Source organism: Musca vetustissima, unplaced genomic scaffold (genome assembly GCF_032173495.1).
Source record: "Musca vetustissima isolate MV318-11 ecotype Yass unplaced genomic scaffold, APGP_CSIRO_Mvet_v1 utg44677, whole genome shotgun sequence".
In the NCBI taxonomy this organism is placed as follows: domain Eukaryota; kingdom Metazoa; phylum Arthropoda; class Insecta; order Diptera; family Muscidae; genus Musca; species Musca vetustissima.
The window spans coordinates 26,766-51,983 of record NW_026887073.1 but is presented as its reverse complement, the minus strand read 5'-3'; the positions used below and the strand labels follow the sequence as shown (position 1 = coordinate 51,983).

Genomic DNA, 25,218 nt, shown 5'->3' with positions numbered 1-25,218 from the left:
AGGGTAATCCCCATATAACCCCCTTTTTTATATTAAAATAGTTATCTGATTTGTTCCGTGTGTTGCGGTTGGGTAGTCGTTACGGGGAATCGTCAATTTTTACCCTACAAAGACTATTTAGCCATCTGTTGTAAGCATTCCGCCTTCTAAAGATATTGTGAAATATGACGTTAATGAAATATATCGGTAGACATTTAGGCATCTCCTCAATATAGTGATACCTCCTGAAGGAAAGAAATGACATAAACAATTAAAATATTGGGTTCAAATTGGTATATACCAGTCATTAATTAGGCATAGCCGTCATATAATGATATCTCCAAATATTCATTATTTCCTACACTTTGTAATCAATATTTGTCCCCCTTTAGGCATACCCTTTGTAATCTAAATTACAGTAGTTTGAGGATTTTATAATCTACCATGCGTTATCAGTATCAGTCCACTTTTTGGATCTTACAGATTTTAGGACAAATTCCCATTAAAAATTGATGAAGTTTGTATTTGGTGTACATAATGGTTTACATAAATCGGTTTGTAGAATTAGCGGTATATGCCCAATTTTTGGTATGTTCCCTATATTTTCATTGCATGAATCTGTCAGTATAACTATGGTGGAGGGTATCCAAAGTTCAGCCCGGCCGAACATAACGCTTTTTCACTTGTTTTATTTCTTGTTACTACCTATTCTTGTTACTTCCTATTTTCAATATAGAGAAGAGAGCAAAATATGTACAGTACTAATTTATTCATACAGTCCAAATTATTTAAATCGGTACGTATTCGAATTGTATGAGTTCTGCCAACAGAACTATTTTTGATTCATGTAAAAAAGAATATAGAGAATCATTTAAAATTATTTGTCCGTCGATTTTGCAATTGGTTTTCTTGATATTGGACTTTTATTTTTCAGAAAGAATGAATGATTACAGAAAAAATCGGGGCACAAAGGGTCAATAGAAAATTACAGTTTTGTGGGATTCTTCATAACTTTTGAACGCGTAACTATACAGAGACAAATCAAACCTTGCATGTTGAACTACTTTAATATAATTTATCTGCAATAAGAAAAAAAACTATGGCGAAAAGAAATGAGGTATGCATATTATAACATTGCGCCGTCAGCGCCATCTATTGATGGATATGATTGAAATCAGACACATATGTTTTTCGAGTCCAACATTCGAAGCGTATAACTCTTGAATGGATAATTGCATCTCTACAAAATTGTTGTCATATGAATGTGTAAATAGTCTACTTTACTACGAGCAGCGAATGATTTGTATTAAAGGAAAATTCAATACTACAATTCAAAATCAAAATGTAAAATATTGAATACTGAAACTATAAAATGTTACCTTTCATATGACAATAGGTCAAAAGTTATGACGAACAATTATGTACATTTCATTTTGGATGATTGGTTTTTGTATCTACTCATGCAATAGATGGCGGTGCCCACAAGTGTTTGCCAGTGTTGCCCTGTTAAAAAAAATCACCGTCAATTTCTTTATAACTTTTTAATGGGTAATGATCGTAATATTTTACGAAACCTAATTTAGATCTAATGATGGAGTCTATAGGGCAACCTTCTCTGATAGCTCTCTACAGATGGTACACTCTTTGATAAAAAATACATACCTTAATAAAAAAAAACTGCGTATAATTTCGTAGACCTAGGCTGTGGGTATATATCCGTAGGCAGTACCGACGAACAAAAAAAGCGTTGTTTTATTTATTTCTCGTCTTACAATAAATGAAAACTTAATACAATTATTTTGAGTGGCAAATATAATACACATCTTCATACAAATACTTTATTAAATACTTATTGTCATTTCATTTTTTTTAATTCCTTAAAATCTAATTAATATTTGTTCTCTTAACTACAAAAATGGATTGCTTTGTTTGCGATTAATTTCTTTGGGTACAACATACTTTCGAACTGGATCCTTATAGATGGGACTTTCCATCAAATAACTATTTTTCTTATCTGCCTCGAAACGGGCATATTCTCGGGCATCTTTGGCCCGTATACAACCCCATATAATGCAGATGATAATGAGGCCTAAAATAAATGTGGCCACCGATACGAAACCAATAACAGCCATATAATTCAGCGGTTCACAAGTATTGATTTGTATTAGCAGATAATTTTCCAAGTGATCCATTATTTTATAAGTGAAATAATGATCACATTTAATGCCAAATTCATTTTCCACGCGGGCCAAGCAGCGATTTTCGATATCTGAAAAGAAATAAAAAAATTGTGAATATGGATCTTAAATTTCTGCTATGGTGGTACTTACCCAACTCCTCATTGACATAAACCGTGGTAAACCTTTCATGTTTCTCCAACTTCCCACAAATATCCGTTACATTGCCACACCTACCCGTTGCCGTCTTCTCCTCAATCAAACAGCTAACACATGGCTCAAAGAATGTACAAAATTTATTATCGGTCTCCGAACCGATTTCACAAAATCTGCCCACATATGGTTCGTCGCAGACACAACTGCCACATTCACAATATCCCCGATCCGAACATATTTCACCCATTGGTCCAATACATCCATCTGTACTCTCTTTACAATTACACCGATTGCCAGACCAACCATATTTACACACACACTGACCGCAGACACATTCCGCCCGCTCCAGATCACAATCGACATCACATTCCGGGCATTCACAAAATTTGCCCTCATATCCAGGGAAACAATAACAGGTTCCACAATCACATTCACCACGATTCGAACACACAGGACCCAGATCTTCTGGGTGTAAAGTATCGTAGGGTTTACGACACAGACGTTCAATGGCATCGGTGCTGGTGGCATTTGTGGCGTCCGTGGGGCAGGTACAAAATGTTCCGGTCCTAAAAATAAAATTGTCGATTTTTTAAAGATTATTTTTCAAGGGTCAATAAGAGTCGTGGATTTTTTAAAGGATATTTTTCAAGGGTCAATAAGAGGCGTGGATTTTTTAAAGGATATTTTTAAAGGGTCAATAAGAGACGTGGATTTTTTAAAGAATATTTTTCAAGGGTCAATAAGAGGCGTGGATTTTTTAAAGAATATTTTTTCAAGGGTCAATAAGAGGCGTGGATTTTTTAAAGAATATTTTTTCAAGGGTCAATAAGAGGCGTGGATTTTTTAAAGAATATTTTTTCAAGGGTCAATAAGAGGCGTGGATTTTTTAAAGAATATTTTTTCAAGGGTCAATAAGAGGCGTGGATTTTTTAAAGAATATTTTTTCAAGGGTCAATAAGAGGCGTGGATTTTTTAAAGAATATTTTTTCAAAGGTCAATAAGAGGCGTGGATTTTTTAAAGAATATTTTTTCAAGGGTCAATAAGAGGCGTAGATTTTTTAAAGAATATTTTTTCAAGGGTCAATAAGAGGCGTGGATTTTTTAAAGAATATTTTTCAAGGGTCAATAAGAGACGTGGATTTTTTAAGGAATATTTTTCAAGGGTCAATATCGTTTCGATAATCTTACCATGCTGCATCACACTGGCACATGCCACACTGCAGATAACCATTTTCATTACACTGAAAACGTGAGTATTCATCATTGGGATCAGCTTCCTCGACACAGGGGCAGGGTTTTTGAATTTCGACCTCAATTTCCATGAAGTCATTTAAAGCGGACTCCTCAATGCGGATTTTGTGATTCTGAAAAATCAAGTAACAAATAATTAACCCAAATAATTAATTGAAAGTTCGAGCACTTACATAGACCCCATTTTTGGGAAAATCTGTTAGGGTCAAGTTGATATAAAAATCGACAGTGGTGCCCTGGGCCACATCGTTGCAGTAATTGCGTTTCACCAGCGTTGGGAATTGGCCACCACAATCTGTTTCATATTCCACTTTTATGAAATCGGGGCTGTTGTCCGAAAACTGGGTTCTCTTGATAAAACTTTCATAACTGCAAAGGGAAGGATTTAATTAAAATCTCAAGCTCTAGTACATCGATTTATTTGATTTCGAAATAAGAACTTCTGATTTGGCCTGGAGGCGATTAATATATTTCTAGACTCTTATCGAAAAAATTCCATTCGTCTAGACCACAGTCTAACCCAGAATAGGATCCATTCTACATTCTTCCTCCTCTCCATGGTCTCTTCTTACCTCTTCTTAATCAATTCCAAAATATTCGATGAATCGGCACTCAATATCTCCACATTACTGATTTCCTTCATCAGCGAACTAAATTCCCGATATGTCGGCACTACATCTTCCGTCACCGCAAAGATGACACTTATCTTCCGTTTCAATAGCTCACGATAGATTTCCTCCAACGATGGGTAATCATAGACTAATGAACCCAAATATTCTCCCTCACTATTCAAATGACATTTTTTGTCATTCTTCTTGGTTATTCCGGCCAGTAGACCATCACCGGCAAAATGCATAAAACCATCCGTAACCAAAATAACCACTTTACGGGCCTCTTCCTTCCAACCGATTTCCTTTGGGCACACCAAAACTTGCATAAGGGCATCTAGACCACCCTCAAGATTATCCAGATTTCCCGTAACTTTACTCGCATTAACCGAACTAACAAAACGTTTTTCATCCTCCGTTAGGGCTAAATGATGCCGGTAACCATAGGTGGGTTCACATACTTGACGCTCTTTGGCACAGGGGTTTTCTTTCAGCTGTGGCATTATCATTGGCATTTCTGGTTTATCGGCAAAGCTGCCAAAACCCAAACGATAGTTGGAGGTTAGGTTCCGTAGCGTGGTTGCTAACTCGTAGCCGAGTTTGACTAGTGTTTCACGATCATCTTTCATTGTCCAGGTGAGATCCATAAGTACGTATAAGTCTAAGGGATTATTGCGTGCTGGACGATAGGAGAGTTTGATGCGTTCCGGGTGAGCTGAAATAAAGGATGGAAATATAAGACATTATTTTCAAAACGAGGAGTCTTAACTTTTGATGGCCAATAGACCCGTCGTTTAAATAAACATATTTTGAAGGGTCAATAAAGGGTCGGTATTAAAAACAAATGAGGATCAATAAAGGCGGGGATTTAAAAAAAAAAATTTTCAAGGACTATTTGAGGCGCAGAATTTAAAAAAAATTTCAAGTACTACTGAGGCAAGGATTTTTAAAAAATATTTTCAGGGACTATCTGAGGCGTGGATTTTTTATAGAATGTTTTTACAAGGACCAACAGAGGCGTGGATTTTTTAAAGAATATTTTTTCAAGGACTATTTGTGGCGCACTTTTTTTAAAAAATAGTTTTCAAAGGCTATCTAAGGCGTACATTTTTTAATGAATATTTTAAAGGCTATCTGAGGAGTGTATTTTTTATAGAATGTATTTTCAAGGATTGAGGGCAATTCTTTTTAAGGACTATTTGAAGCGCAGATATTTTATTTTTTTTTAAAGGTCGCATTTTTTAAAGAAAAATTTTTCAAGGATTATTCGAGGCGCAGAATTTTTAAAGGCTACTTAAGGCGATGATTACAAAAAAATATTTTTCACTGACTATTAAAAATGTGGATTTTTATACCCTACACAACTATGTTGTCAGGGCTATAATATAGCTTTGACCCACCTTTAAGTATACCGATCGTCATATCTCGACGATCAATACATGTGTGTCCGTCTGTCCATTATAATTTGTAAACACGATACATGCCACAGTTATGGACCAATCTTCTCGAAATTTTGCATGTTCTGCCCAATGGAGACCCCTATTGTTTTTGGTAAAGATCGATTAATATTTACGGGATGGTCCGAACATCGTGATAGTTATGTAGGATATCATATGGTCGGCCCCGTCCGACTTTACTGATCCGATCACTGGTTTAAAGTGTGTTTTTAAAGAAAAATTGTTTGAGGACCATCCGACCAAGAAGCGTGGATTTTTTAAAGAGGACCACCCGACCAAGAAGCGCGGATTTTTTAAAGAAAAATTTTTTAAAGAAAATTTTTTTAAGGACCATCCGACCAAGGAGCGTGGATTTTTTAAAGAAAATTTTTTTAAGGACCATCCGACCAAGAAGCGTGGATTTTTTAAAGAAAATTTTTTTAAGGACCATCCGACCAGGGAGCGTGGATTTTTTAAAGAAAATTTTTTTAAGGACCATCCGACCAAGAAGCGTGGATTTTTTAATGCGTGGATTTTTTAAAGAAAAATTTTGTAAGGACCATTCGACCAAGAAGCGAGGACTTTTAAGGACCATTCAAAGCATGGATTTTTTAAAGAAAAATTTTGTAAGGACCATCCGACCAAGAAGCGTGGATTTATTATGGACCATTCAAAGCGTGGATTTTTAAAGAACAATTTTGTAAGGACCATCCGACCAAGAAGCGTGGATTTTTTAAAGAAAAATTTTTTAAGGACCATTCAAAGCGTGGATTTTTTAAAGAAAAAATTTTTAAGGACCATTCAAAGCGTGGATATTTTAAAGAAAATTTTTTTAAGGACCATTCAAAGCGTGGATTATTTAAAAAATATTTTTTTCAGGACTTGGTTGTTTAAAAAATATTCTAGGCCAAATTTATGTTTGGATGTTTTAAAACACATTCTTTCCAAGATCATTCGGTGCTTGGATATTAAAAATAAAATATTTACTATTTATTTTCTAGACCATTCTCAACCTGGATTGTTTAAAAATATTTTTTTTAAAACCATTGGAGGCAAGAACTTTTTTATAATATCGGTCTGTTCCCGAACTGCAAGAATCTACAACTTTTTACTACGATAACGAATTTTCCTTTATGATATCGAAAGAAATAGTAAAATCTAGTAGGTTCTTGCAGTACGGAAACAGACCATATATTTTTTCAAGGATCACTAGGGACTGTGGATTTAAAAATAATATTTTAAGGAAAATGTTTATAGACCTTCCGAAACTTGGGGGATTTAGTAAAAAATATTTTTAATAACCTACCAAGGCTTGAATTTATTAAAATTCGCATAGTTCCGCAGGTCCATTTTTTTATAATTTGCAAAAAGAAACATTTAATAACCCCAACATTTCCCCTTAATGAATACAAATCTTCCACATATGTACATTAATTAACAAAAAATGCTTACTACACTTTTTTCTCATTATCTGATAAGATTTCTAATCATGGTAATTATTTGCTACATTTCTAGACCCCCTTCCCGTCCCTCTCATCAGCTCCCTATTACAAACATCGTTTCTATGTGTGATTCAAAACAATAATCAAAACAAAACAAAAAAAGAAGTGTCAAAATTATATCCAACTTAATCAGAAATGTAAACAAACAAATGTCAAATTAATAGGTGACATAAATACCGCACAATCTCAGCTCTCTGATCATCAACAACAACGACAACAATAAAACACAACATTGAGAATGACAAGAACATGAACACGAACAGTCAGACATGGCAACGGAATGGAACGGTAGGTATTGTTTTAACCGACAACAACAGAAATACAAATAACAACAATAACAAATAAATAGACATAGGAACTCGATCCAAAACAAACCTCATTTCTATAAAAAAGAAGGTAGAATAACTGAATAAAAAGTGGGACTATAGCACCCCCGAAAAACTAACTCTGATAACAACCTACCGTAAATAAAATCTATACAACAACTACTATCAGCAAATACTACATAACAAGGTAGCTCCTCCGAACCAAACCAACAAAAAAATATTAGATAACATTCTAGGGGTCTTATCTACAAATTCCCCTAGAGCTGAGCCTCATTTGTTTGAAAAAGAGAGTAAACTTAGGTATTTTGCAATTTCGAAATACAAATTTTCTATAAAAAAGACAACAACAATTTCATAATTAAAAATATATCGAATTATGTATTTTTGTAATTAGCGACCGACCGGCTGCACGTCTTTGCAATGAACAGTCATTCTATTCATTGACTCATAATGATGGTGTGGGCAAATGATTTTTTTTATTTATTGATGATTTATAGCCAAAGTGACGACTGACGGACGGACTGACTGACGGTGTCAATCAACAAAGCAATTTACATTCATTGTTTTATTGTTATTTGTTTTAAATAGTACCTCAGACCTCAAATGCATGATTTTTATTAAAAAAATTCTAAAACCTTTACAATTTATGAATAAAAAAAAATCTATACAATAAAATTGCACTTCAAAAAAATTCTATATTCTGAGAAAAATATGTATATATTTATATTGTATATATTGTTCCAAATTACTTTTACTTACATTTCACCAACTTCACGTAGACCCGTTGCGGCTGTACTTGCACCGCTCGATTATTGCTCAACTCATAATCCTTAAGGGGTGCATCGATGAGAGTGTGAAACTCCGGTTCATTTTCGTAAATAAAATCAGGTCGACAGCCATGCTCTAATAGTTGGGTGCGATTAAGGCAGCGATAACGTAACTCAAATAGCTGTTAGATTAGATCAAATGTTAGGTTTGTTCGGTGATTACGATATCAATCGATGGCGAAATGTGGTATTGCACGAGGATAGTGGTATGATAAGTCGGTGACAAAAATTCAATGTAAACAGAGTTATTAACTTGACACATGTATACAATCGAACTCTACTCCTGATAACTCAGAAACAAAAATTTGGTTTATACCTCCGCGAGAAAGTTTTGAACTCCAGCATAATCAATAAAGTAAAAAGGGATTAGGTTCGGCCGGGCCAAACATTAGTTGGGACCAATGTCTCGTACTGCAGCGTATCAGCTGCCTCTCAAGTTTGCTGTCAAAATCCATTATTGTGAATTTAATATTTAGACTTGACAGTAAAAAGTTGAGTTGAGTTGAGACCTTTATATGAGGACTATGTCTTTAAAAATCTATATAGGATCGGAGAAAATAAAATACCAAATTTCAGAAAATCAGATTTTGAATACTGGGCTGGAAGTTATGTAAAAAACATATGAATATTTTCTGGCAAGAAGTTGTTTGGTTAAATAGAAATCTGGAATACCTAATTATAGCCAATTCGATTGGATAATGCGGGATAATGAGGGCAAGCACTACTACTTTATCGAAAAAGTTCTCGAAAAACAAAACAAAAAAAGGCAGGAAGGAAAGTAGGAAACTTAACACACATCATTCTAGACCTAATTAATTACGCTATACCAAATTTCGATGAAATCGGAAGGGACTTTGGTACACCATTTGCATTAAATCGGACGAAAATATATATGGGAACTATATCTATACCGGTTTTGCAGAAACTTAACACACTTCATTCTAGACCTTATTCATTACGCTATGCCAAATTTCGTGCAAATCGAAAGATATATATATATATATAGGGACTTTGGTACACCATTTACATTAAATTGGACGAAAATATATATGGGAGCTATATCTAAAACTGAACCGATTTTCAGAAAACTTGGCAGACATCATTATAGTCTCAATACAGTACGCTGTGCCAAATTTCGCACCAATCAAAAGATATATAGGGACTTTGGTGCACCATTTACCTTAAATCGGGCGAAAATATATATTGGAGCTATATCTAAATCTGGACTGATTTTCAGGAAACTTAACACACATCATTATAGACCCTATTCATTACGCTATGCCAAATTTCGTGCAAATCGAAAGATATATAGGGACTTTGGTACACCATATACATTAAATCGGACGAAATCCGATTTTTCCCAATTTCAATAGGATTCGTCCTTGGGCCAAATAAGTGACCTATGCCAAATTTCATCCAATTCGGATCATAAATGCGACCTGTACTTTGTTTACAATTTAACATGGACAGACAGACGGACATACGGACGCACATGCATAAATCGACTCAGAAAGTGATTCTATGCATATTCTCAAAAGGAACCATGGGTCTATCTCGATTCCTTTTGCCTGTTACAAACATATGCACAAAGACATAATACCCTGTACCACAGTGAAGGATATAATTAACCTCCATTAAAAATTCCGATTCCAATGGACGGGAAGAGCGCAGATGTTTTTCCAGCCTCGAATTATATGCCAAGATATGACAAGTTACAGCCACTTAGGTATGAAAATTCCCTTACTTAAATTGGAATCCGACCTTTATATAGTGGCTATACCAAAACGTTAACAAAATTGTAAGAATTCATTTTATGATATAACAAATAAAACGATGATATGTTCGAACAAGACACATATTGTGGTACTGAAATACGCTGCGGAATATTTAACGAATATACCTTTGTTGAATATATTTCGTCCTAAATGATATTAATACGGACATTATAGGATATTTCTGAGACCAGCAGACCCTTGCGTGAACATCTTAGAGACTAAAAGTCCAACATAATTTTTTTCCAATAAATCGGGCCAACGTGGATTTTTTTCAGATTCCCAACATTGCTAATTACAAAAATGTTCTACTAAAATCTTCTGTTGGTTTTTGGAAAAATATTCTATAAATCGCGCTTGTTGGTTCTTTAATCAAATATTCTTTGAAAAATACGCTCTAGTAAGAAAATCTTTATAAAATCGATGGTTGTTCGTCCTCAAAAATATTCTTAATAATAAAATAGTGTATGGGCTAGAAATCCAGAGATGTGGTCAGTGGGTTTATGAGATAAGTAAATATCACATATACGGGGTTCGAGGACGCTGTTTACTATTCTGCAAGAAAAATGTCACAATTTAATAGGGTGAATCGAAAACGGCCGTTGATTTTATCAAAAGTTGAATTAATCAAATTATTTTTAAACACACTATGGCCACTTATTACAAATGTGAAATCAGATTTTACCCTTTACCTTTGTGAGAGGCAGATACAATAAGAAGTGGCCCAATGGATCCCATCTTCGGAATTGATTTAGGCTTGGTAAAGATAATAGGTTGTGCTAAGTTTGTACAATTCGGACATTCCATTCCCCTGAAATAGGATTTATAAATATTGAATATTTTGTCCGTTTGTGGGAGAGGTACTAAAAGAAGTAGACCAATGGATACCATCTTCGAACTTGATCTAAGCTTGGTAAAAATAATAGCTTAATATTCGATTTTTTCACAATTTAGACCATTTTGTGGGGGAGGAGTGTACCGATATTCCCCATATTTTTTTGAACTTAGTTTGACAGAAATATTACGGTGCAAAGTTTGGATGAAATCGGTTACTTCCTTTGAAAGTTATCGTGCGTACCAGCCGCCCAGACGGACGGGCGGACGTTTTTAAAAGCGTGTGAGAGTAAATCGGGCTGGGAAAATTGTAATACAAGTCGTCGGGAAAGACGTGAGGACCTCTTCACCTACATGGATTCAAGGCATAGTGGCATCTACCGGATGAACACTGTCACGTTTACGAAACCTAAGAAAATACCTAAAGATCCAGGTCTTGCGTATTTTACGTGTGACCAAATTAGGCGGGTTGTAACAGTTATTTACTCCCTACTATTATATTACTATACATTTTAGACGATAGAAAAAAAAAATTGGATGGATTTTGGTTCTTCAAATTTTTTTAAAGAAATTTTCTTCCAAGACCATCACCAAATCAGGCGTGGATTTTTAAAGAATATTTCTTCCAAGATCATCACCAACTGAGGCGTCGATTTTTAAGAAAAATTTCTTCCAAGTCCATCACCAACTGAGGCGTCGATTTTTAAAGAAAATTTCTTCCAAGACTATCACCAACTGAGGCGTCGATTTTTAAAGAAAATTTCTTCCAAGATCATCACCTACTGAGGCGTAGATTTTTAAGAAAAATTTCTTCCAAGACCGTCACCAACTGAGGCGTCGATTTTTAAAGAAAATTTCTTCCAAGACTATCACCAACTGAGGCGTCGATTTTTAAAGAAAATTTCTTCCAAGATCATCACCAACAGAGGAGTCGATTTTTAAGAAAAATTTCTTCCAAGACCACCACCAACTGAGGCGTCGATTTTTAAGGAAAATTTCTTCCAAGACCATCAATAACTGAGGCGTCGATTTTTAATGAAAATTTCTTCCAAATTTCATCACCAACTGAGGCGTGGTGATGGTCTTCTTTTGGCTATAAATGTTGATGTTTCTAGACAATACGAGGAATATTTTTCTATATTAAGTCCTCGTACGTGTTCTTCGTCTTTAAAGTTATTACCACAAGACGACATTTTTTGAAATCCAAATACAGTTAAAAAAAGTCCCTCAAAAGACTTTATATAGGATCCCTAAAGACGAGAAATCGATATTTGTAAGTTTCGATCGCCTCCAATTACTTTTACCCCATCGTCCTATGTCAATGGGTTAAAGCATATATCAACAATTGTCTGCAGACATGTTTTACCCTCTAAGAATACGGAATGTCAGATCAGCCGAGAAAAGAGTTGACATTTTTCGCATTCCAAGAACCCGAAATTTACATTTCTTTCGGTCTTTGAAAAATAGAACTTCATACAAATTATGCTTAACAAAATTCGCGTTGATTTTTGTCCTTGAAAAAGACAGTTTCTGTTTGCCCCTGAAAAAATGTTTTTTTTTTTTGAAACAATTGTCCTAGTGTTACCATTCATTGAATCACTGAATAAACCACGTTTCTGTTGGTTCCTGAAAAATATTATTATACACAACTATGTTGTCAGGGTATTATAGCTTTGTGCAGCTCCAAGAGTTTGTAACACAGCGAAATATTTGTCCTAGACTCACCTTTAAGTAAACCGATTGTCATATCGACTAGCTGAGTCCGTCTGTCCATTATAATTTGTAAATACGATACAGGCCACAGTTGTGGACCAATCTTCACGAAATTTTGCATGTATGATGGGTTCTGGCCAATGAAGACTATTGTTTTTGGTAAAGATGAAATGACTCGAGAAGTTGATAGTATATCCAAGAGGAGTAGTTGTCCTTTACATTGATACCAATTATATTGTCCTAGGTACTCGGATGTGGGAATTGCTCTTAAATATTTAGAGGTGCTTACGTATTCATATATTATTTTGTAACCTATTACCACACTAGAGGGCGGAAATATAGCGCTGTTCGCTTTGAAATTTTCCATTAGGATCCAGGTACGGTCAATGACAACGCCTATAATTTTCGATGATGTTCAGATAATAATATTGAGATGAAGTGAAACGAAAACTTTTTTATGTTTTTTTGAGTCTCCGAACATCACAACTATATCGACGGGGAAGGGAATCTGAACAAGTAATTAGATTTGCTGAATATTAGTCATATTTATTGACCTCTAGTCGGTCTAAAGGTGCAAATATCACGAAATATTGCCCAAGCTCAGAATATGGAATCACAGAAAGATAGATTTTCGTGGAAGTTGTGTAGGGTATCATATGGTCGGCTCCGTCCGACTATACTGCTCCGCTCACTGGTTGATATATACCAACGTCATAATTTTCTTTATCGCTACGAAATGTTAAATTTTATGAATTAAAATCGGGTGTTGATATTGAAAATAATTTGTTCCCGGTTTTCGTCTATATACACTTTTGATTTCTTTTGCTTATCAACTTTCAATATATTTTAAGGTGTTTTTACCGGGCTAAAATTTTTATTTCACTTCATTTTTCATCCGACTTATCATACCACATTCAGTTGTCACTTCACTATTACCTTATCCGTGCACCAAGCGCAGGATATGTCAGCACTTAAACATCGTTCACAGGTATCCTCGAACATGCAAGGGTTATCTGAATATGAATGAAAACAAAAGCACCAACATATTTTTTTATTATTTTAAATTTTATAATAAAATTTATTTTTTTCATAATAAAAATCAAATTCAATCACACAAACACACACCTGATTTAATTACAACCACATTTAAACAAATTATGTAAAAAAATATCACAAATTTATATAATTCACACATTTTGCTTCTATTTTTATTTTTTAATTCTTATTTCATTTGATTCATAAATATTATTTTTCTCTCGTTGTTGTTGTTGTTATTACTATTGTTGTTGTTTATTTCCGACTTTATATTATTTTATTGTTGTTTAGTCAAACAAAAACTCCACATAGTGTCGCGGCACATATTAGCGTTCTTAATTAACACGGCTAGGTGGCATAATAGCCATGCTCACGTTACCATTATTTTAACCGAACTGAGCGACCGACAACGACCATACCGCAACACTCACCACCCATTGGAAATTGTTAATAATACTTTTTAGTTTTTGTTTTATTTTTTTCGTTTTTTTCGTTTTTTGCGTGAGTGGGGTTTGTGTTGTTCTATTGCTAGAATTTGGTTGTTGTTATTGTTGTTCGTTCTTTGCTTATCAAAACTTTGATAAACAAACGGAGAATTTCGTTTCGTTTGAAATTATGAATTTTTTTCGTTGAGCCGGGGGGTTAAGAGAAAAACCAACGAGTGACAAAAGGGGTTGTGTTGCTTGCAGTTGGAGCATACAAAGCATTGTCGAGCACGTAGTGGATAGCAAAGAGGTGAAATAATGAATGTAATTTCGATAATTCATTGGAAATTAAATATTTGTTTTTCTGAATCGAAAAAGACGTTACATTTAGTTGTTATAATATCAATCAGTATTTAAAAATTTCTCTCAAAGAGAGTGCAACTTTTAAAAACATTTTATCATAGATCTCTGTAGGCGTGAATATTTTTTCAAGGCCATATCAAGGCGTGGATTTTTTAAAGAATATTTTTCGAAAAGGCCTTAGACAAGGCGTGGATTTTTTAAAGAATATTTTTCGAAAAGGCCTTAGACAAGGCGTGGATTTTTTAAAGAATATTTTTCGAAAAGGCCTTAGACAAGGCGTGGATTTTTTAAAGAATATTGTTCGAAAAGGCCTTAGACAAGGCGTGGATTTTTTAAAGAATGTTTTTGAAAAGGCCTTAGACAAGGCGTGGATTTTTAAAGTATTTTTTTGAAAAGGCCTTAGACAAAGCGTAGATTTTTAAAGAATATTTTTGAATAGGCTTTAGACAAAGCGTGGATTTTTTAAATAATATTTTTGAATAGGCTTTAGACAAAGCGTGGATTTTTTAAAGAATATTTTTCAATAGGCCTTAGACAAAGCGTGGATTTTTTAAAGAATATTTTTCTAGAGCCTTAGATAGATCGTGGATTTTTTAAAGAATATTTTTGAAAGCACCTTAGACAAGGTGTGGATTTTTTTAAAGAAAATTTTTGAAAGCACCTTAGACAAGGGGTGGATTTTTTAAAGAATATTTTTGAAAAGGCCTTAGACAAGGCGGGGATTTTTTAAATTATTTTTCGGATTTTTTAAAGTATTTTTTTGAAAAGGCCTTAGACAAGGCGTGGATTTTTTAAAGTATTTTTTTGAAAAGGCCTTAGACAAGGCGGGGATTTTTTAAAAAGGCCTTTTTTTGAAAAGGCCTTAGACAAGGCGTGGATTTTTTAAAGTATTTTTTTTGAAAAGGCCTTAGACAAGGCGGGGATTTTTTAAAGTATTTTTCGGATTTTTTAAAAAGGCCTTTTTTTGAAAAGGCCTTAGACAAGGCGTGGATTTTTTAAAGTATTTTTTTTGAAAAGGCCTTAGACAAGGCGGGGATTTTTTAAAGTATTTTTCGGATTTTTTAAAGTATTTTTTTGAAAAGGCCTTAGACAAGGCGTGGATTTTTTAAAGTATTTTTTTGAAAAGGCCTTAGACAAGGCGTGGATTTTTTAAAGTATTTTTTTTGAAAAGGCCTTAGACAAGACGTGGATTTTTTAAAGAATATTTTTGAAAAGGCATTATACAAGGCTTGGATTTTTTAAAGTATTTTTTTTGAAAAGGCATTACACAAGGCGTGGATTTTTTAAAGTATTTTTTTGAAAAGGCCTTAGATAAGGCGGGGATTTTTTAAAGTATTTTTCGGATTTTTTAAAGTATTTTTTTGAAAAGGCCTTAGACAAGGCGTGGATTTTTTAAAGTATTTTTTTGAAAAGGCCTTAGACAAGGCGTGGATTTTTTAAAGTATTTTTTTGAAAAGGCCTTACCAAGGCGTGGATTTTTTGAAGTATTTTTTTGAAAAGGCCTCAGACAAGGCGCGGATTTTTTAAAATTTTTTTTGAAAAGGCCTTAGACAAGGCGTGGATTTTTTAAAGTATTTTTTTGAAAAGGCCTTAGACAAGGCGTGGATTTTTTGAAGTATTTTTTTGAAAAGGCCTCAGACAAGGCGCGGATTTTTTAAAGTATTTTTTAAAAACGCTTTAGATAAGGCGTGGATTTTTTAAAGTATTTTTTAAAAACGCTTTAGATAAGGCGTGGATTTTTTAAAGTATTTTTTTGAAAAGGCCTTAGACAATGCGTGGATTTTTTAAAGAATATTTTTCGAAAAGGCCTTAGACAAGGCGTGGATTTTTTAAAGAATATTTTTCGAAAAGGCCTTAGACAAGGCGTGGATTTTTTAAAGAATATTTTTCGAAAAGGCCTTAGACAAGGCGTGGATTTTTTAAAGAATGTTTTTGAAAAGGCCTTAGACAAGGCGTGGATTTTTAAAGTATTTTTTTGAAAAGGCCTTAGACAAAGCGTAGATTTTTAAAGAATATTTTTGAATAGGCTTTAGACAAAGCGTGGATTTTTTAAATAATATTTTTGAATAGGCTTTAGACAAAGCGTGGATTTTTTAAAGAATATTTTTCAATAGGCCTTAGACAAAGCGTGGATTTTTTAAAGAATATTTTTCTAGAGCCTTAGATAGATCGTGGATTTTTTAAAGAATATTTTTGAAAGCACCTTAGACAAGGTGTGGATTTTTTTAAAGAAAATTTTTGAAAGCACCTTAGACAAGGGGTGGATTTTTTAAAGAATATTTTTGAAAAGGCCTTAGACAAGGCGGGGATTTTTTAAATTATTTTTCGGATTTTTTAAAGTATTTTTTTGAAAAGGCCTTAGACAAGGCGTGGATTTTTTAAAGTATTTTTTTGAAAAGGCCTTAGACAAGGCGGGGATTTTTTAAAAAGGCCTTTTTTTGAAAAGGCCTTAGACAAGGCGTGGATTTTTTAAAGTATTTTTTTTGAAAAGGCCTTAGACAAGGCGGGGATTTTTTAAAGTATTTTTCGGATTTTTTAAAAAGGCCTTTTTTTGAAAAGGCCTTAGACAAGGCGTGGATTTTTTAAAGTATTTTTTTTGAAAAGGCCTTAGACAAGGCGGGGATTTTTTAAAGTATTTTTCGGATTTTTTAAAGTATTTTTTTGAAAAGGCCTTAGACAAGGCATGGATTTTTTAAAGTATTTTTTTGAAAAGGCCTTAGACAAGGCGTGGATTTTTTAAAGTATTTTTTTTGAAAAGGCCTTAGACAAGACGTGGATTTTTTAAAGAATATTTTTGAAAAGGCATTAGACAAGGCTTGGATTTTTTAAAGTATTTTTTTTGAAAAGGCATTACACAAGGCGTGGATTTTTTAAAGTATTTTTTTGAAAAGGCCTTAGATAAGGCGGGGATTTTTTAAAGTATTTTTCGGATTTTTTAAAGTATTTTTTTGAAAAGGCCTTAGACAAGGCGTGGATTTTTTAAAGTATTTTTTTGAAAAGGCCTTAGACAAGGCGTGGATTTTTTAAAGTATTTTTTTGAAAAGGCCTTACCAAGGCGTGGATTTTTTGAAGTATTTTTTTGAAAAGGCCTCAGACAAGGCGCGGATTTTTTAAAATTTTTTTTGAAAAGGCCTTAGACAAGGCGTGGATTTTTTAAAGTATTTTTTTGAAAAGGCCTTAGACAAGGCGTGGATTTTTTGAAGTATTTTTTTGAAAAGGCCTCAGACAAGGCGCGGATTTTTTAAAGTATTTTTTAAAAACGCTTTAGATAAGGCGTGGATTTTTTAAAGTATTTTTTAAAAACGCTTTAGATAAGGCGTGGATTTTTTAAAGTATTTTTTTGAAAAGGCCTTAGACAATGCGTGGATTTTTTGAAGTATTTTTTTGAAAAGGCCTTAGACAAGGCGTGGATTTTTTAAAGTATTTTTTAAAAACGCTTTAGATAAGGCGTGGATTTTTTAAAGTATTTTTTTAAAAACGCTTTAGACAAGGCGTGGATTTTTTAAAGTATTTTTTTAAAAACGCTTTAGCCAAGGCGTGTATTTTTTAAAGTATTTTTTTGAAAAGGCCTTAGACAAGGCTTGGATTTTTTTAAGTAATAAAAAAATAATTCGAGGCTTGGGTTTTATAAATATTATTTTTTTAAGTCTTACAAATTTTCTTTGTACGCTATGGCTTTATAAAAATTGATTTTTTAAGTCTTAAAAAATTTTTTTTCGAACCATGGGTTTTTTAAATTTTGTTTAATCTTAAAAAATGTTTGCAATATTATTTTTTTAAGTCTTAAACAAATTTTTACAAGTCCTGGGTTTTTGAACATTATTTTTTTAATATTAATATTAATAATATTCTTCAAAGAGTGGGTTTTTTAAAGTTTATGTTTTTAATACCAAAGACAGACGACAGCCTTAATTTGCATTAAATAGTTCTTAATTTGAATTAATATTTACCCCTGACAGACGAGAGTTTCTGCATTTATGAACCAGTTGATTTGTTTCAAAACTATTGTTTGTCTGTGTGTAAGAGGAAAATATTGACATTTTTACAATATTTTTTAGGATTACATCTTTATGAAAACGATACACGACAGACAGGATGATAAAACAGCGCCCAACTCGAGGGAATTTTGTATTTTGCCTTTATTTCTAATTTCTTTTTTCAAAGACGTAAACAAATTTGACAATAATCAATTTATTTTCTACAGCATTGCCATATTGAAATTGTTTAATTCAGTATAAATTCAGTTTGATTTTGTGCATTTACAACACATAAAAATGAGGATAATGTACAAATAAATTTGAATTAAGGCTGTTAATGCAAATTAAGGCTGTCGTCTGTCTAGGCTATAAGACCTAAACTAATTTTTTCAAGTCGTGGGTTATTAAATATTATTTTTTTAAGTCTTAATTTTTTTCAAGGCGTGCGTTGTTTAAAGAGTGTTTTTTTTAAGTCTTAAACAAATTTTTCAATGCATGGATTTTTTAGAGAATATTTTTTTTTAATTAGATTAGATGTTATCTGGGGAATCTTCTATCCTAGCTCCCCCTGACGTAAAATGTGTGAACTGCAAATTATTTGTGTCTGGTTGTTATCTATGGTACTAGAATGCTTTCAATCACCGCATACACGCACCAAACACTTGCGCCTGAAGATATGCTTCATTCATACTCAAGTTTGAGGAGGGTGGAATGACAGAAATATATCGATAACATTGTAATCGACGTAACCTAGGAAGAATTAAAATTATAGACCTCAACATAAACAACAGATGGCAGACGCACTTTTTATGGGCGTAAATTATTCATGTAGAATCCCAAATGAAAGGTTTTCTGTCGATCCTTATTTGTTGGTATTTTATGGGGGTTTCCGGAGAATATTTTGAGGTGTTACAAACGGAATGATAAATTTAATATACACTCCACCTTGTGCTGGAGGATATGATGATACCCATATTGACTCATTCGTAAATTGATCTGGTTGCAAGCGCTTCAAACCGTCCATTTTAATCGCTCAAATTCCCATCACAACTACTTCCTCTAGAATTCAAAAAAATAAATTAATAATAATAGCCCGCACTTTCCGATTCACATTTAATTGAAATTCCAATAGCAAACGATAACAACCAGACTTCCAATTGGAGTTTTTGTTATCGTCACCCCTTAGTCAACAAAACGACGTTTACCAACACTGAACTCTAACACAGGACGAATAAACAAAACAAAGCAAAATAAAGGAATTTGTCGGCATTTGTTAGTCGCAAAAAATTGTGCGGTGGTGGTAGCGCGTAAAAAATTCGTTGCAAGTGCAAATGCAAATAACGCGGAAAATATTCTAAATTATTGTCGGATTTTAAGTGAAAATTATGTGCAAGACTACAGTGATATGAAATAAATAGAAAAATCAAGTGAATGTGTTAGAAAATAGCGAAGAAAACCCAATCAAAATATCAGTCGGCTGGCAAACAAGTGAATTTTCCCCAATCAGACGCAAGTGGTGAGAGAGAACAGCAAAAAAGAAACGGTAGTCAACAACAGAAAAAAGTTGTTGTGGTAGTCTCGGGCTCATTTAGTTTTCGGTAAATACATTATTAATCAATGGAAGAAGTGTCAAATGCCTACAAAAATTTATTATTGTTGAAAAAAATATTTAAAAAATTGTGAAATTATTTGCCTAAAATCATAGACTTCATATCTAAATAGAATCCACCTAAAGAAGTCGCATTTTCTTGCATTTACCGTGTTTGTGTGTGTTCGTGCGTGTGTGTGTCGTGTTGTTTAGTGTTTATCGTCGTGGTTTTTTTCTCAATTCGTTTGTTGTGTCTATGAAGCACTTCGTTGGAGACAGCCAGAGACTCCCCAAAAGGTAACTCTCTGTTGTGGCATTCATTGTTGTTGGTTTTGTGCAAAATATAAAAACAGAGAATAAAGAAGACCGTAGCTTCTCTTCTCCCCAAAACATGTGCATTCATGGTTAACTCCCAGAGAGCAGCGGTGGATAAATGCTAACGTCTCTCTTCAGGCTCTGCTGCAGCGATATTAGTGGAATAACAACAAAATGCGTGGACATTATTGTGCGCGTAAATAAAAAACAAAGCAAATAGATTATTTAAAGAAGAATTGCATGAATTTTAAAATATTTAAATAATATTAGTGATAAAAAATTACGATGTTATTAGTGAATTAAACATATCAGTTATATTTGCGTGGATATTTAGCAAAAAACTCAAGGAACATTAAATAAACAGGAAATTTATTGCCGGCAACTGAAAAGTAAGTTTGTAAACAGTTATTTTGAATTTTGTCTGTCATAATTATTCCAAATTAAATGAATGGTAATTTCAAAAGAAAAATCAAATTTAAATCAAATTAGAATTTTTTGATTGATTTTGCATTTTGACAGTAGTAGTATCTAGTTTTAAATATATGCCTAAAAAAAAATTAACCAACCATAGTCTTGCCATCTGCTGCTGCAGCGCTGCTACTATAACAACATCAGACGTGTGAATATTACATTTAGCAGCATCGCTGTACTGCATGTTTTTCTGCGGTATTATTTGTTTTGTTGTTTATTTCTTCTTTATCAAGTAACTTTTATTTTAATTTCTAATTTGTTGTTGTTTTCTTTTCGGTTACAGTTCTGGTTGTCTTCGAAATCAATGAACCTGTCACGTATAGGATTTACAAATTTAAAGGTAAGTGTAAATTAATGAATAAATTCTGTTTAGCAGACAGGTTAATATCCACAATATTTTCTGCAATTTTTAAATGGAATCCAATCTACAAAATTGCATTGACTTGGGTCATAATTTTCGATGTTCTAGCTGTTGTGTAACCCCAATGGTTTGTAATGCCGCGAAATATTGGTTATAGACCCACTAGTACGTCCGTCCGTCTGTCAACAGTTATGGACCAATCATTACGAAATTTTGTATGTAGGTTCTTTTTGAGTCAAAGCAGACATTTGGGGTGTTTTTTAGTAATGATTGGTTAAATATTTAGAACATGAAATCGATCAAAAACTTATTATATTATTTGTGAAAGCCTGTCTGGATTTGACAGTATTGTCCAGCTGTTTTCATGCTTATCCAGTGTAAAACTACAAACATTTAATTTTTCCATTTAAATATAATTTTAATTTTTTAATTATATCCTCTATCATAAGGTCAAGTATACTTAATTTTGTAATTCCGTTTGCAACACCTCGAAATATTCACCGGAGACCGCACAATAGAGTAACTTCTGGTAATGTGGACCATGCGTCAAATGTGGACCACCCCCCATATCTAAGAAAATGCTTGAAATATGCCAATGCCGCCTTGATAAATGTTTTCCTAATTAGTGAAAACAAACATCAAACTTGGTTTTTAATAAATAATTGCAATGTTGAAAATTTAGTAGGTGAAAATGTAGCTCTGATTGTAAAAGTGTGATTTGAAAATTTTTTAGCACAATAGTCGAACGATTTTGTAAAATAGTCGAACATTTTGTTTTTCTCGAATATAAAGAGGTTATGTGGTTTTCTTGTTTTCTTTAACAAAAATACACGTTTATCTGTAATTACTTTCGGTTATTTTTAAATTTTTATTCATTTTTGAAGCCGATAATTATTTTTAAATAAAAATATTCAATGTCGGGTAATGTGGACCACTATAAAAAAGTGGGACATTTTCATGAGGACGAGTTCGAAACAAGGGCGCATTTAATATGCGAGGAGGTATTCTATCCTCTGAAAACTCGATATCCGAAATTATAGGTGCCTCGGTTGGATAATGAAGCAAGGACCTTCAAAATACCGCAAATGGGGTGGTACCCTTAAATGGGGGCTATTCCAAAACATGGACCCATATATTTTTGCATTCATTGTTACCCAAGAGTGCAATAAATTGAAATTTATCACAATTAATCCACAACCTACCTTTAACTTACTGATCCTCATTACCCACACATACTGGTCCACATTACCCGCCAAGTTATTTTTATTTGCAGTTTAGAGTTTTTTGAAATATAATGCAATAACATTTTTATGGACAAATATATATAATTTTTGACCTGGAATATAATTAGCCAACAAATCTACCATGCTGTGAAAACAATTTGTTTTTATTTTTTACCGTTGTTACGCCCACAATATCAAAAAAAAAAGAAAATGGTGGTCCACATTTTGGACACTTTTTCAAACGAATTGGTAATAATTTTGTATTTTGGGTTCTAATTTTATAGCATATCATTGTTCTAAAATTCTGTATTATTGAACCTTGTTTGAATGTAGGCCCAATATAAAGGTACTCCCACATTACTGTACTATAAACTATTAATATTGACCCATGTTGGTATTATAGGAAATTTTAATACATTTTTTCAACCGAATTGTCTGTAATATGTATTCTCATTAGTTCTCAAATGTCACTACTCAAAATGATCGCTATTGTTCTCCACTTTGTTATATTCCTTGTTCTCACCTCTTTTTCTGTATATTGAAGATGCTAGTTTTCTCCTTTTGCCCTCCATTAATTTGACAACATTTTGAATGTTATCCTCATGGTGGAAGGTACATTAATTGTACACGGAGAAGGGAATCAGACTAAGGACTAATCATGGCAGTCTTGATAATCGGTCAATATTTAGCGGGTCAAATGGATCCTGACTTTAATGTGGAAAATTATAAATTTTTCATTCTATTTTAACTCCTTAAGGATATAGACCTGAGAAGCTGACAGTATACCTGATATTGTTTATTATTTTTATTACAGCGCAAATTTCGAACTGATGAAATACATTTTACACAATAAATATTTTAATTTACCATTTAAAAATATATAATATTACTACTCCCACAAATTAACGCGAGTCTAACACTCTAATCCAATATTTCTAAGATTTGTTGTTCAATACCGTCAGGACGACCTTACTTTTTCCGAAATATCAAAGAAAGTAGATTGTTTGAGAATTAATGTGTACTACTCAATATTTTCAAAGCATCATACGGACGAGATTCAGAATAATGACCCATGGGACACAGCAGTGAATAGTGATCCTTTTTAAACAGCACCAAGGATATGAAAAAAAAATTCTACAACAACAGGGACTAAACATTTCCACTAATTTCGAGAAAATAATGTTTGCCTTCGCCATTTATAAGAACAAGTTTCTTACTAGAAAAATGTATTGTAATGTAATCAAAATTAAATAAAAAAAGTGAAAAAGTGTCAGTCGATTTTGCCGATAGATATATACCCTCAGTCCATGGTTTGCGGAGGTCTTCAGAATTACGCTCAGGTTATATTATTCGCTTTATATAAGGTACGCCCTTTGTAGAACCATGAAATATATTCTTTAAAAATCCACGCCCTTTATAGACCCCTGAAAAATATTCTTTAAAAAACCACGCCTTGGTTAGGGCTTGAAAAAATATTCTTTAAAAAATCCACGCCTTGGTTGGTCCTTCGAAAAAATATTCTTTAAAAATCCACGCCTTTGTTGGTCCTTGAAAAAACCCTTGATTGGTCCTTTAAAAATCCACGTACTTTATTAGTCCTTCTTGAAAAATTTGGCTCTTACAAAAATAAAGAGCCACAATTTTTAAAGAATATTTCTTCAAGGACTATCATCACATAGGCTTGGACTTTTTAAAAAATATTCTTCAAGTAACATTATCCAAATAAAAGCAGTTTTATTCCTTACAAATTAAAGTGGTTAACAAAGCATTTCCATCTTGGGTATGAAAAGTGTTCTTGTAAAGTGGTTAAAAATATTTGAATTCGCAATTAATGTATCAATGTACTGGTCGATATTCCAACTGACCTTATATCTACTCATTTTAACATCTCGATCCAAAATATTATATTGCAAACTATAATAAAACTAATCCAAAAACAAACAAAAAACTCCCATAGAATGCAGAAGCACTACAAAACAAATGGCATTCACACACCAATTTTCTTTTCCATTTTTTGTCTACATTGCCTCAAAGTTTTTGTTCCAGATTGGCGCTAAGTGTTTGGCATTTAGGAGATGGCCATCGGAGAAAGCAACAAATAAATCTGCTGTGGTGGTATTGCTTTGAATGGTCTACAAAACACTCTCAAACACACTCGCACAAACATAAATAATTTCATATTTTTGCAGCAATTTATAATTTTCGTTGAGATGATTATTTATAGTTTGCATCTCCACTCCCCTCCCCTCAACAACAAACAAACAACTGCTTATTTTCTCAAAAAGAACGAAGAAGAAGAAAATAATTCGCTCATAAAATTTGTTTACTCATTTCTTGTCCTTATTGCTGCAGCTACTGCACAGCCTCAATCTATGTCTGTTGCTCGAGGGGTGAGGGGGGGACTTCTCTGTACGAATTGCAGTTTGGCTTTGTTTTGTTGTTTGCCCCCCAGAAGTTATTACCGTTCATTTTGCTTTTACTTTTTACCACCATCTATCCAAGCCGCCAGAAGGACAACGTCGACGACGACAAACGACCATACTTTTGTTGCTGTTGTTTTTCTTCTTCTTTCTTTTGATAATGATGAACATTTTGTGGTGCTGATGGCATTTTTCGTTTTCACTCCAAGTTTTGTTCCAAATTTCCTTAATAGTTGTGTTTTAGTGTCGGCGTTATTGTCGTTGTTGTTTTTGTTGGGTTATTACAAATATATTTCATTCGTTGCTGTGTCACAAACATTCAAAGAAAACACCAAAAGGAAAGATGAATTGTTTAACGTTTTAAATCGTTTTTTTTTTAAATGCCCTGCACTGTAGGATATTTTATAAAAAATTACTTAAATGGCCAAGAGAAACATAAACAAGGACTTTTTAGGGATA

General features: G+C 33.3%; 1 protein-coding gene across 1 annotated transcript; it reads right to left on the bottom strand.

Annotated features, from left to right (window-relative positions):
• Window positions 1–1,884: 1,884 nt before the first annotated feature.
• Window positions 1,885–24,949, bottom strand: LOC133334575 (integrin beta-nu-like). Its single transcript, XM_061542888.1, has 8 exons — window positions 24,874–24,949; window positions 13,518–13,594; window positions 8,195–8,384; window positions 4,136–4,886; window positions 3,737–3,932; window positions 3,501–3,676; window positions 2,310–2,878; window positions 1,885–2,248 (listed from the first exon to the last, which is right to left on the bottom strand). The coding sequence occupies exons 1-8, from the start codon at window positions 24,947–24,949 to the stop codon at window positions 1,887–1,889; spliced, it is 2,397 nt and encodes a 798-aa protein (XP_061398872.1). The 3' UTR covers window positions 1,885–1,886.
• Between the last annotated feature and the right edge of the window lie 269 nt (window positions 24,950–25,218).

What these genes read in the sequence shown, in the direction of transcription:
- LOC133334575 (XM_061542888.1), bottom strand. Translation starts at nt 24,949, where the DNA reads ATGCCATCAGCACCACAAAATGTTCATCATTATCAAAAGAAAGAAGAA. An exon ending in CTACGTGAAGTTGGTGAAAT is followed by an intron (nt 4,887 to 8,194) that starts GTAAGTAAAAGT and finishes CCTTTATTTCAG; the next exon opens with CTCACCCGGAACGCATCAAA. An exon ending in TTCCCAAAAATGGGGTCTAT is followed by an intron (nt 3,677 to 3,736) that starts GTAAGTGCTCGA and finishes TTGATTTTTCAG; the next exon opens with AATCACAAAATCCGCATTGA.